The following is a 14445-nucleotide window of genomic DNA, read 5'->3' on the forward strand; positions in this document are numbered from 1 at the left end:
CCCGTTATAAACCGATTGCATGTGTACTATTTATTTTGGTTTTAGGAAAACCTCTGAAAATTTCATGGTAATTAGACTTCCTGCCAGGCAGTTATTTAAGAGAAATGCAGACCCTCCTTTTGCCACAGAGCACTCCCAAGTCCACGGAAGGTGGGCATTAGAGCTCTGGGACCCCAGCACATCACCAACTGAGGGCACTTCACTGGCTTAAGTAAGTGAGTATAGTATTGTTTGTGTGTGTGTGTTTGTGGGGGGTTTAATTTTGCGCAGTTTAATAGGAATACATTAATGGTATCATTCACTTTTGCCTTTCCCTGCCCCCTCCTTATTATCATCAATATTGTTGTCGTAATTATTTTAAACGAGTTAGAGCAAACATGGGCTGCTCCTAATTAAAACACTCCCCCCAGTTTGGAGCTTTGTCTCCTCCTACCCATTAGAATTGTAGAGAGAGAGCAGTCCTGCAGCAAAAACAGGCACACAGGCTTTCTCTGTGGATTAATTGGTCAGGAAAGACACTTTTTATATTGTTAAGTGGCACTTAAGCTGCTAATTCTTGACTGTGAAAACTGCTTTTCCTGGGCAATGCTCTTTAAGGAAAAACTTCTTCAGTCCGGTGATTGGTGACTAAGGAAACGATGGAGCACAGGGGATTGGGCGGGATCTCGGCTCCTAATAACGTCTCCTTATCCAATGAAAAGCATTTCCTATTGAGACCCCCAAGAGTTCCCCCGGCCCTCGCTCCAGCCCGGACTTTGGGCCTTTTCTTGTGTCCTGTTTGTTAAAGGCATGCTGGCTACCGCATTCAAGAGAGAGCCGTTCCTTAACAAAGAAAAGAGATAAATGTAAATAAGCTCACATTTTCAGAATGAGCCGTTTTTTGTAAGAGCTTCGGCAGCCCAGAGTCTGTTACTTTGGGCTGGGTAACCTTTCCCTGTAAAAAACTAGTGGATTAAAATATGCACTTCTAAAGTGCAAGTTGCCCATTTACATGTTTATTAGCTAATTGTCTACAGGCATGAGCACATTCTTTCATCTTGCACACTCTTTCTTGGGGTAAGTCTCTTTGAGAAAGATTTGATTTGGGCGTTTGGGGGTGGGGGGATGGCATAACAAACTGTAGCAGAATCACTGATGCTTTGAATGTTTGGGGAAAGAAGTTAGACTCCAACTCTGAAGTGCTGAACAGGGATCGTTGTGTTGCATGGTTTAAAAAAAAAGCAATAATTTCTATTGTTTTGGCAATAATACTGCTTCAGGGGAAGAGATACTGGATTTTCAGGCTGTTGTTTCATGTAAACACAGTTGTCCTAAAGAGCGCATTTAAAATCAGAGTAATTTAGAAATTCTTTTGGCTAGCTTTGTATTTCTTTGGTTTACAATTGATTGTGAACTAATGTGGTTTCTATTACGATGAGGTTTCTTCTAGTAAAACTATCTGTGGCAGTATGCCTTTGATGCTTAATTGATTTATGGAAAATGTGACATTTGCTATACTGAATAATTCATGAACTTGACCATAAAAGAAGAAACATGTTTAAATGAAAAACTAATTCTGGCATAAGTTGAATTTGATATTATATGTGAAATTAATCACTGTTTTCCGAACAAATGCAATAATGTGTCATTTAAAACTCTTTTGTGTATGTTGAGTATTTTAAAGACTTTTAGTAACAAGATCTTGTTGAATTAATAAATACTGCTTTTCAGTTATTTTGCTTTGGAACTATAGCAGTGTAATTCATCATTATTTAAGCATGGAAAAGATCAGATGAATCCAAAGATTAAAACAGTTGGAGCTTGGTGGCATTATTCGCTTTGCTATCTTACCAAATTATACCATTTTTCTTTTTATTTGAGAAACATGAAGACAACAAAGATAGGCTAATCCAGATTATCCAGTGGCTTTGAAACATGTTTATTTTTCAGAACAAAATTCCAAACATACCCCATTAACATAGATTGTAAATCCTTTTGCCATGTCTCAGATGAAAAGTTGCACTCTTGCTAAAGAGGATGAGTTCAGCTGATACACTTGAAGGCATCTACACTCAAAAGCATTTCCTGCCAATCAGAGATTTGAATGAATGTCCTAGTGGAACAATCAAACTAGCCTTTCAGAATTTGTACTTACTGTGAGGTAAAGAGAGTAATGGGAAGATACCTTACAAGAACACTCAGGCCAAGTTCAGCTAAAGCTTCATTTATTCAATTTCCTTTGAGAGAAAATGTAGTGAGAACTGTCGCCCTTGCTGTGGTGTGGTCAGGGCCTAATTGTGTAGTTGTCTCTCTCTCTCTCTCCCTCTCTCTCTTATTTATTTATTTTTTTTTACTGTGTATGGTTATCATACATAGTCTGATCTTGGTCTTCTTAAGGGGGAGGGGAAAAAAACCCTATAATATATTTGTGAATTTTAGTACTGAAAATTGAGAGCTTAATAGGAGGTCACCTACCACTGGAAATCCAGCCTCACTTTTAGTAGGTAAGTAATTGGTTATTAGAGCAATGCATAGGTTAAGTAGTCTATTGATTCTATATAGTTATGTTCTGAAGTACTCTGGCAACCTTATATTTTGAGAACAGAGGTAACTGAGGAACAGGTGGACAAGGTCAAGGGTTAAAACCTACACAATTAGAGCCAATATGCCTGCTGATATGGGCACAAAGGGGGTGAGGAAAAGAGGGCATTAGAAGACTTTAGGATATAATGACGTCTTGATCTGTGATTCTTAGCTCCTGGCACTAATTAGTAATATTTGCTTCTGATATTAAACTAAATCTAAACTATGTATGGTAACACGGGTTAGTTAGATTTATTGTGGTGATCATTTTGCTATATATCAAAATATCGAATCATTATGTTGTACACCTGAAACTAATACAACGTTGTCTGTCAATTACACTTCAATTAAAAATAAATGAAATAAATCTAGCAATAGTTTCATTGAGTCTAATAAATATTAACTTCCTTTATCTTAGACTTTGAGGGATTATTATTATTTTTTGCAGAAATAAATGGGAGCCGATGGAAACAACCAATAGGAGAGAATAGCCAGTAAGGCCACTGCCACAGCATCAGTTAAAGGCTGCTGTCAATCAAAGCTGAAGTTGGAAGGAGAAAAGAAACTGAGGTCCAGAAGGGGACTGTGACTTGCTGTCACACAGTTAGTTAGTGATGGGGCTGGATATGGCCATATTGAATTAATAGCAAACATGAAAAGCTCTGGGTATTTGAACTTCCTAGTTTGCTTGTATTCTAAAGAAAAGGAAGTTTTCTTAATAATCTGTATCAATTGTGAAAGCCATAAAAGAGAGGAATGTTGATGCTTTTGTCTTCCCTTAAGATAAACCAGTGAAATGAATATCATTTTATTTTAAAAATCCTGCTTTCTGGAGGAGTGTGAAAATCAATTCTCCTTAATATTAAGGTGGTTTAAAATATATTTTAGATTGTCTAATGACTTCATTTTTTTTGTTGTTTTGTTTGGTTCTCTTAGATTAGAGAAAAATTATTTCAGGAGAGTTGGAGTTTTATTTACCAGTCTGCTTTTTTAGGCCACTTTTGTTGAGAAGAGGGTGAGATGTGACTACGGTGTAAGTTTGGCACTAGCAAAACTTGATGATTCTACTTTACAGGCAGTAAGTGAGGGGCGTTCAAATGCAGGTACTATTTGTAAGAATTCCATTGCTGAGTATTTCTGGTTCTATGCCAGTGCTCTGGGCAGGGCTGTGATTTGAAGATGCTGGAGAACATGCTAGGCCTAGGACATTCTAGTAGAAGCAGCAGTGATTGTCAGTGTGCTAATACCCAGCAACTGAAGCCTTGCTCAGATCATTGTAGTTCAGGGGAGATATGCGTAGATCCTTTGATTTAAGCCCTTTGTGCCATTGATATATACCTTTAGAGATGGGAGACATATTTTTGACTCATACTATCAAAATCAGTATCCGAGTGTGCCAGAAGAATTGGTATGCAAAATGATAGCTAATTTGCCTGTTTAAATATGTGTAATAACACCAAATATCCAGTGGCATGTATGAACCTCACAGAATTTGGAAATGAACTCTTTCAGGAACACCCAAAATATTTCCCAAACGCTCTGGGGCTTCTGCTGAGACGCTATTGAATCTCAAGGCTCTAGACAATTCATAATATTAGGTTGAGCAATTTCTCTGCAGTTATCTTACTCTACAACTGTTAGGGGAAATTCTACTTCAGTAGGGTTGATGCAGTCCTTGGCCCCATCATGTTGAGCACTAAGCAGTATTGTCTTTCAAAGATTAGACTGTGTCTTCAGGTGAAGGGTTCGTGGGAGGCTGGATTATTTTAGCGAAAAAATCGAGTTACTCACTGAGGATAGGACCTGCTCAGATTAGGGCCTGTGTCAATTTCCTGCTCTTCTCACGTGAAGAGGCAAAACAGCCATGATAATCTCAGTGCCAATCAAAGTCAACACAGAGATGCAATTTTTAGAAGGCTATATTACTGGCATCAGAAGTAAATGAAGCTTATCAGTCTGAGCATCTGATGCACACCCTGGCTTGCTTGGCTTGAAATGTGATAGAGATCAATTTCCCAGCTCAGTTCTGGAGTAAAATATTTACTTTTGGTTTCCTCCGTATTATAAATGCCATAAGAGTAAGGTGTATTTTAAAAACTATTATGAAACATCAACCGATGCATAGGAATGTCAATTAGAACCATGTGTGTGATGGTGACCTGTGCCTGAGACTTGTTCTTATCTCATGTGAGAGGCAGCAGTCTGGACGTAGTCCCTATCACTCCAGCAGAATGGTTTTGATCTGTATTTTTTTGCAACATTTTTGTATTTTTTAGTTTGCTTCACTGCTAGATATTTATAGGCAAGGACACAATAGGTTTTGGCTTCCTCTGAAAACTATTGTCAATGTTCCTAAGCTTCAACCAGAGTAGAAAGAGGAAGTTCTCTGGGGATCAGAAGCACTCTGACCTGACCCAAGAGCAATAAAAACGGAGCAAGGTAGGAGAATTTGAGTACACTCTGCCTTCAGGGCCTTGTCTTCCTAAACTCTGGACTGTCTCCTATAGGGAATGAAAGCAAGCCAGCCTTTCGAGGCTACTGGGAATACGTCAGGAGTTAGAACTTTGTTTTCAACATTATCATATGAAAGTTTAGGATTTTGTGTCTGAAAGTTTAGCATTTAATGAAGTGATTTAGGCTTTCATCTTTATAGGGCCGAAAAGCCAACGCCACTTCCTGCAGGAGCCCCAAAGACCCAAACATGGTATATTTCATCATTATTAGAAATGTTTAGGGGCACCTGGGTGGCACAGCGGTTAAGCGTCTGCCTTCGGCTCAGGGCGTGATCCCGGCGTTGTGGGTTCGAGCCCCACATCAGGCTCCTCCACTGTGAGCCTGCTTCTTCCTCTCCCACTCCCCCTGCTTGTGTTCCCTCTCTCGCTGGCTGTCTCTATCTCTGTCGAATAAATAAATAAAATCTTTAAAAAAAAAAAAAGAAATGTTTAAAAAATGCGAACACTACTATGGACTGTTCAAATTGGGTCCATATGTGTAGGTCAAAGTTAAAAATTCACTGAGGGTCAGCTTTCCCTTTGGTCAACCTCCTGGTGATCTGCCTCCTGCCCACTGTCAATGAAAAGACTTCCACCTAGTTCTCCAAATCCCCTAGGTGATTAATTATTGGAATGATTGGATGCAAAGGTCTTTACAAGACAATGGTCCCATGCTACCTGCACTGGAATATGTAATTCACTGAATCAGCCTGTACTTTTTCTTCTTCTCATCTGAAGCTCATGTTGGCACCTTGCCTTTATTCAGTGCACAGTGTATTAGCCATTTATGAAAATCTAGTGGTTAAAAAAGTTTCTTTTAGCCAAAAGAAAGGAAGTCAGTCAGAAGAGACCTTGTTTTTTGAATATCATTGATTCTCCCTTAGAAACAGCTTAAGCGTTAAATGCCTCTCTGTTTTTTTAACCATAGCTCAATGCGAGATGGTCCTTTTGAGGGCACCCTCCTGGATTGTTCTATTATGAAAAAATTGGGTAAAGGTGGAAATTCAAGGGGGGGCTTTCTGAGGTATAAGGTATACCTGGTGTTTGGAGAAAGATGTGTTTCTTGGGAAATACAGCTTACGAAGAAAGACGGAGATGTAAGTGTCCAGTTGTGTCAGGGAAAAGAAGGAAAAAAAGGTCTTTTATAATGTTTCTTTGTGATTAGGTAGGACGGAATACTGGCAAGCTCATAAAGCTACTCACAAGCCCTGTTGAATCTTCTTAGCCTCAGCTGGGAGGCTCAGAGGTAATGTTTATACAGGGAAGAGAAACAGTATAGTCAAGTTACAGAGTGAACTAGTGTCTGAGTCAGAAATAGAACTCTCTGCTTCCAAAGCTGTGTTAAGTCCCAGCACCACACCCTCACTGCTAGACAGCAAAGGTGCTATGTGTTCAAGCAAAGGAAAGCTATGAATAGGGCCTTAGTGGCAGCTTTCCCATGCCCTGTCTTCAGGATTGAGACTGTAATGCTTTCTTGTCTGTGGTCCTTTCTCCCCCACAGGATTTGGCTACTCAAAGCAGCACAGCAGAAGGGCCAGCCTGCCTGTTGTTGGTACAGTGTATACGTTCTGGGAGACATAAAACTGACTGGAAAACTAGGGAGACAAATTTCACCTATTTGAATCACACCATCCTGGGAAGTACAAAATAATAGCCAGTGAGCTAGAAGCATGCTGTGTAAAAAGGTCATCTGTGGGCAAAGTGGAGGGACTCTGGGTATAGGTGAAAAGACATCTGTTATGAAAGCATTTTCCAAATAATCTTATTGGCGGTTCTTCTCGTAAAAGGCAGGTGCAAGCAGATTATAGTGAATGAAGCTTGGCTTGACTATTAGGGATTTTTCAGGCCCTTAATTTCTTTAGATTGTGTGATTATATTGCAGGCATATTTTTGACTGTCTTGATTTCTTTTAACATTAAAAATAATGGCATCCAGGCCAACGGATAGTGAGTGGTGGGTGTTAAAAATAGTATATAAAGTAGTTTAAGCAGTTGAGAAGCTAGCCATTCTCTTTTTCCTTCTGCCATCCCATTGGTGAAAGAATCTGCAGAAACTTGGGTCTACACTTCCCAAGGTGAGATGGAAACCCATTAACTGAGATTTTTCAGACTCTTCCTGGTTTTGCTGATCAGCTTCAGTGACCTTAAACATAGTGATTGCATACTGTTCTTTCTGAGAAAACTGGAAGGAGTGAGATGAAGCAAAGTAGTAGAACGAGATTCAAGAAACTGTGAACCAGAAATACCTCCCAGGGCCCTAAATACAAATTAGATAGCAGAACTGACCTCTCCCCAACAAGGTCCTCTTTCTTGCACCTTTTCTTCACCTCATTCTCTCAATACTTCAGTTTTAGTTTCTTTGCTACTTTCTTTCCATCTCTTCTTTTGCTCTTCTCACTTACTTTTATTTCTTCCTTGTCTGTTTTTTTTTTTCCCCCTTCTTGGACCTTACTTGGTCAAGGTTCTTATTCTATTTTGCTTTTACATCTCAAGGTCAATTGTGGCAAACATTGAGCTGGGCCTGAAGGATGAAATGGCCAAGAAACAATATGATCTTAGTGCAGTGTTAGCCTCAGGGGAGGCACTCCATAAAGGTTTTTTGAATGAGAATTAAGGAATAGCAAGTTTCCAATCTTTTTTTTTTTTAAAGATTTTATTTATTTATTCGACAGAGATAGAGACAGCCAGCGAGAGAGGGAACACAAGCAGGGGGAGTGGGAGAGGAAGAAGCAGACTCATAGCGGAGGAGCCTGATGTGGGGCTCGATCCCATAACACCAGGATCACACCCTGAGTTGAAGGCAGACGCTTAACCGCTGTGCCACCCAGGCGCCCCAGCAAGTTTCCAATCTTAACTTGAGAACTTTAGCTATTAAAAATGACAACTCTTTGATTGACATCCCATAAGTCATCTCTCCAAGGCCATTTCTCCCTCTAGGCACTGCAGCGAGTGAATTTTTTTTTTTCTCAAACCATTTTTTTCTCAATCTAAACACTGGTTGAAGTAACTTCAGGCCTTTATATCTCAGGCAGATTCCTCCTTCCACTCTCTTCTCCGTTACATAGAGTGTGGTCTTTTGACCTGTTCCCTGGGATTTGGAAGGAAAGAGTAATGTAAAGAGGAATCACTTAGGAAAAATGCCTTTCACGTTTTAAAATAATCATGTGAAAACCCATTATTGGATATGTCAGGGAGCAAAGACCACTTTTACTTCATGTCCTCCTCATTGAAAAGAATTCATTCAACAGTTACTTGTCCATAGTGTATTATAGAGAATTCAAAAGACAGTTCCTATGGCAGCTGTTAACCTAGCAAGTTAGTAAGATTTCTATATGCAACTTAGAACAGTGTTGGTCCAGATACCTAACAAAGATGAGAAAGTAAATGAGTGCCACATGTATAAGCAGTGGCAAGCAAAGGGCAGGTAACTGATCAGATCAGAAGTGTATAGTGAGGCAGGGGGATGGGCATTTAAGTCAAATCTACTTTTCATGTTTTGCTTGTATTCAGCCATAAAAGGTTTTATTGATTAGGGCCATTTTAGGAGCTGAAGGCATGAAAGTATCGGATTGGGCAGTGGGAAGGGGAGAAGAAAAAAATCCTAGGCTAAGCATCTAGTGAGGAAAAAAAACTTGGAGAGGGAATTAAAATCTGCAAGAGGGAAACTCAGATTTTTATTTGAATTATCACCCTAGAAAGGCTATGTAATACAGTGAAAAATCTTTTCACCAGAAGCCTTAATTAACTGAGGGATCCTTGCTCTCTGAACTCATGTTTTAGAAGAAAAAGGTGAATCAATAATTTACTTCAGAAGTTTAGTCATAACTTCTTTAAGAGCATGTCCTGGAGGTCCCATGTGGACCTGTAGTCTTGTGCAATAGAACTAATACTCAGACAAGGAAGTTTACTAGTATTGGAAGGGAGACAATATAATTTAGATTAGTTTAACAATCCTTTGGTTAGGAAGAAAAAATCCGAAATCTGGTGCTGATGTTAGCATTTACACATTCTTCTAATTCTGACATTGTAATTCTAAATTACATAAGCTTCAGTTTCTTCTTCTGTAATATGGTGATAAATTCCTTTCTCACCTACCTTATGGCGTTCTTATGGGAATCAAATAAAACACATTTTTGAGTTAAAAAGCCATACGCATTTCAGACTATTAGTGTCGTTTTAACCATCAGAGGTATGTTTCCCCATCTCCCATCCCTGTTGAGGCTCTCAAGTAACCAATATCTTATTCCTGTTCATTGCAATGCTACATATAGTATCACATTTGCTATATTGAGTGTGATCTCTCCCAGTCCTGCAACATACTCTTACAGTACATTTTAACATATGGTTGGTGCTCAAAATGTACTTGTCAAACCAAGTTGAATGTGCGTATTGTTTCCAATCTGGGTAGACAGGATATCTTTTGCTCCACAGAAATGAATGGAAGGCAGATTTGATTATTCATTCCATCTTGTCTCCCATAGGAGGAAAATATTTCTTACCAGTCTCTAGTCTCAAAGTGGTGAACCCTGCAGCCAGCAGGCCTTCTGAGAAAAAAAAAAAAAAATCCATGGGTGACAGAAGATTCATTGACTTTCAATTTCAAGATTTAAATTCAAGCTTCAGACCCAGGTTAGGCAATGCTACTGCCAATAATACTTGCATTGTTGATGATTCCTTCAAGTATAATCTGAATGGTGCTGTCTACAGTGTTGTATTCATCCTGGGTCTGATAACCAACAGTGCCTCTCTGTTTGTCTTCTGCTTCCGCATGAAAATGAGAAGTGAGACTGCTATTTTCATCACCAATCTGGCCCTTTCTGATTTGCTCTTTGTCTGCACTCTACCTTTCAAAATATTTTACAATTTCAACCGTCACTGGCCTTTTGGTGACACCCTTTGCAAGATCTCTGGGACTGCATTCCTCACCAACATCTATGGGAGCATGCTATTCCTCACCTGTATTAGCGTGGATCGTTTCCTGGCCATTGTCTATCCCTTCCGATCTCGTACCATTAGGACAAGGAGGAATTCTGCCATTGTGTGTGCTGGAGTCTGGATCCTAGTCCTCAGTGGTGGTATTTCAGCCTCATTGTTCTCCACCACTAATGTCAACAATGCAACCACCACCTGCTTTGAGGGCTTCTCCAAACGTGTCTGGAAGACTTATCTGTCCAAGATCACCATATTTATTGAAGTTGTTGGTTTCATCATTCCTCTGATATTGAATGTCTCTTGCTCTTCTGTGGTGCTAAGAACCCTCCGCAAGCCTGCTACACTGTCTCAAATTGGGACCAATAAGAAAAAAGTGCTGAAGATGATCACAGTGCATATGGCAGTCTTTGTGGTATGCTTTGTACCCTATAACTCTGTCCTCTTCCTGTATGCCTTAGTGCGCTCCCAAGCCATTACCAATTGCTTGTTGGAAAGATTTGCAAAGATTATGTACCCCATCACCTTGTGCCTTGCAACTCTGAACTGTTGCTTTGACCCTTTCATCTATTACTTCACTCTTGAGTCTTTTCAGAAGTCCTTCTACATCAATACCCATATCAAGATGGAGTCCCTGTTTAAGACTGAAACACCTCTGACCACAAAGCCTTCCCTTCCAGCTATTCAAGAAGAAGTTAGTGATCAAACAACACATAATGGTGGTGAATTGATGCTAGAATCCACCTTTTAGGTAATGAGAACTGTCTTTAGGTCCAGATATGGTTTTTCCTATGATTTTTCCTATGCTATGAACAAAACAGTTTGAAGCTAATTATACTAAAAATAATGTACTGAATACAGTCAGATACATTTATTTGAATGCTTATTGTGCATATGCTGTTTTGTTCAATAATTATAGGTCAGGTCTAATTACAACAACCAAAAGAGGTTGCCAAACTCTTCTGCTGGGTTGTAATTTCATCGTACCACATTATATGAGTAGCCAATGGCCTTGACTTTAGTGATATGGAGATTATTTTAAATTTTTTTAAAAGATATTTCCACTCTGATGATATTTGGTAATTAGGTTGGGCCTATAAATATAGAACAAATTCAGGGATTATTTAAAAAAAAAGTTTGTGTTACTACTGATACATGTTAGTTTTTTTTTTCCTTTTTTGTATTGTCATAGAGTATATCTTAGCACAAGAACATATTTTAGCCTAACATTATTAATAAAAAATGTATCAAATTTAAAAGAGCAGGCAAAATTTATTGTATATATTTTGAAAGTAGGAACATAAATTGTGTTTGCCTGAATATGAATGGGAAGGAACAAAAGTAACTGGATTTACACGTTTGTAGTTCCCAGCAGTGTCAGTTTTCCAAAAAAAATCTTCCTTTTTTTAACACCGCATTAAGATTTTCATATGAAACTTAAAATCCAGAAAGCTGCTAAATATGTGCCCCAAATAAGTACAAAATAGAAAATCAAAACAACAAATATCCACTAAAAAACCAGCAAAACCAACATTTTTTCTTAGAATTTCCAATTATCTTTCTTTTGAGAGACTGATCTATAAAATATTCTTCATGTGAAACTTTGGAGCACAATGCAGCCAGAATACTGCTTGCTGCATTTGTGCTCAGGTCAGGAGCAAAGTGAAAAAAATTAACAACAAAATATTAACAAAAAATAAAACAATAAAACACATTTAAAAATCTTTCTTAAAACTTTCTTAATATTTTTGGGGGGTTGAGAGTAGAGATCTCTGTAACTTTAAATCACTTATTCTTTTGTATTAAATTTTGGAGCACAATGTAGCCAGATTGCTGCTGAATTTGTGGCCAGGTCAGGAGCATATTGAAAAAAATACATAAACCAACCCAAATCAATACAACAAAACTCAGAAAAAACTACAAAACAATAAAAACAAAAAAAAAATTCTTAACATTTGCATTTATAATTTATTTTTTGAGGTTCTGTAAATTTAAGAATACTATATCATTTGTGTGAAATTTTGGAGTACAATACAGGTAGAAATCTGCTAAATTTGTGCCCAAATCAGGACCAAATTCAGTGAAAAAACCCATAAAACAACCCCGCACAAAACAAACCACACAAAAATTTAGAACTTGTATTTTTTTGAGCATTTGTAAAACTTGCAAAATACCATGACTTTCATATGATGCTTTGGATCAAAATGCAGTTAGGAAGCTGCAAAACTGGCGCCTGGTTCAGGAGCAATTAAAATCAGTATTTACAAATATACAAAAGAAGATAAAACATTTTATAACTTAAACAATAAAAGAAATAAAATAATCTTTAAAACGTTTTACCATTTATTGGATGAAATGTAGATTTAAGAATATTAGGGCATGTAAATAGAGCTTCTGAGCACAATATAGCTTGAAAGTTGCTACATTTGTGCTCATGTCAGAAGGAATGAAAATATATTCCCTCATCGACATTCCTCACACACACAAGACAAAACAATTAAAACGCTGCAAAACAATAAAACATTCTTAAAATGTGTATTAATTAATTTTTAAAATAGTTGGATGATATGGCAACTTAAAAATGCTAAGACTTTAAAAGTAAATCTTCTAGTAACAGTGTGTCTTGTTAGTTGCTGAAATTGTGCCAGGAAGTGATTAAAAACAAAATAAAACAAAACAAAAACCCCAAACAATAGTAGAAAAGATAAAAATTTTAAACAATAATCAAGTTCTTAAAATTTTCATGAACCTTTGTTTTTCTTTCTGATGATATATAGATTTAAAAACTGATTTTTAAGTTTAAAACATGAGCATAAGGTAACCTTATTTTTTTCTTACATGAATCCTTTATATTTTATTTTATTTTAACTCCAGTATAGTTAACCTACAGAGTTATATTAGTTTCAGGTGTATAATACAGTGATTCAGCAATTGTATACATCACCCAGTGCTCATCACAAGTGCACTCCTTAAGCCCCACCACCTATTTCCCCCATAACCCCACCCACCTCCCCTTACATGAATCCTTTACATCAAATGGTACCATATGTATAAATCCCTATCACTAATGGAAACCATCCAACATTTTTATACCAATTGATTAATTATGAGTTATTATTTTCTCCTCCTTGTATTAACATCTGCTAGTATAACATTCTCCAACAACTCTATAACCCTTACTGAATAAGACGAATGTCTTCATTGTGATTCTGTAAATCAAAAGTATCCGTGCCCAGAACAGAATTTTTGGATGCTCCAATACCAAATCCTGACTTAATATTGTTTGTTGATGAGTCATTTGTTCAAGAAAGAAAGAAGTAAAAAACAATACCAGGCTTGATATACAGTAAATTGCCTAGTTTCTTTTGTAAAATCTGTTTCCTTACCAGGATACAAATGACTGAATCTGAGCCTGAGTTAGGGACTCATTGAAAAAAATGCTGAAACAATAGAACAATAATAAAACCAAACTTTAAAAAATGGCATTACTTTTTCCTTGTGATCTAAAGTCCTAAAAAATAATCATGCATTTTATTGTCTTGTGAAAACATTATGTAGAATATATAAGCATTAGGTTCAGTTCAATGACATTAGGTTAAGTTAGGCGAAGTTCATCTGTTAGGTTATGCTGTAAGATCGAATTAGTAATCAAAGTATGAGTAATCTTTTTGTTTTTTTAGTATTCTTTCCCACTTGTAAAGTATAACCAATGTAACGTTTTGTTTGTGCCCTTGGCTCTCAAAATTATAAAATTTTAGGATTATGACGCCAAACAGTTTAATGGGATATGTTAACCAGGTTGACATAAAATACATAAATAAATCAGTTTCCTTTTGTGTCATTTCCATATTTAGTTTTGTTTAATTTTCCGTATTTCAATTTATTTTAATTGATTTCAATTTTTATATTTAATATAACCTGCTAATAATAAAGACTGTTGTCATGAACAATGTAACCAACAAAATGTGATGTATAACTAAATACAAAATTGATTTTTATTTTACATTTAAAAGCAAAAGAATAATTCAGGTTTAACTACAACTTGGATTTCAAATGCTCATCAAATGTAATAAATATGTTTGGATTATGTAGCAGTTATACTTTGGTCAACTATTTATTAAACTTTGCCTTCATTTGTAGGCACCCAGAGCCATTTTTCCTTTATCTTCCCTCCATCCTTCACAAAAGAACTTATTAAAGGTTTATTTTTACTCAAGTCAATTCTAATACTTCGTTTTTCAGGCTGTCTGAAGACTAACGCAGACTTGTAAATGGCAAACCCCTGGGTGACTTTTCAGGAATCAAGTTGAAAGATTAACTTCTACCTTCTCTGATTTGTCCAATTTGGCTTTGATTTATTTGGGGCTTCTTACCAAGCTGATTCTTGAATCTGATTTCTCAGATTCGATTAAATTCCCTAGGACAGCTAGGAGTCCTAGAGAAAGTCAGGGTAAACAGGCCAT

At 37.2% G+C, this 14445-nt stretch overlaps 1 protein-coding gene across 1 annotated transcript; it reads left to right on the plus strand.

Annotated features, from left to right (window-relative positions):
* Nucleotides 1–745: 745 nt before the first annotated feature.
* LPAR4 (lysophosphatidic acid receptor 4) lies at nucleotides 746–10733 on the plus strand. The gene is made up of 2 exons (XM_002930394.4): nucleotides 746–1056; nucleotides 9535–10733. Exon 2 carries the CDS (start codon nucleotides 9621–9623, stop codon nucleotides 10731–10733), a length of 1113 nt encoding a protein of 370 aa, XP_002930440.1. The 5' UTR covers nucleotides 746–1056; nucleotides 9535–9620.
* Nucleotides 10734–14445: the final 3712 nt, after the last annotated feature.

This window comes from Ailuropoda melanoleuca, chromosome X, assembly GCF_002007445.2.
Source record: "Ailuropoda melanoleuca isolate Jingjing chromosome X, ASM200744v2, whole genome shotgun sequence".
NCBI classification, from domain to species: Eukaryota; Metazoa; Chordata; class Mammalia; order Carnivora; family Ursidae; genus Ailuropoda; species Ailuropoda melanoleuca.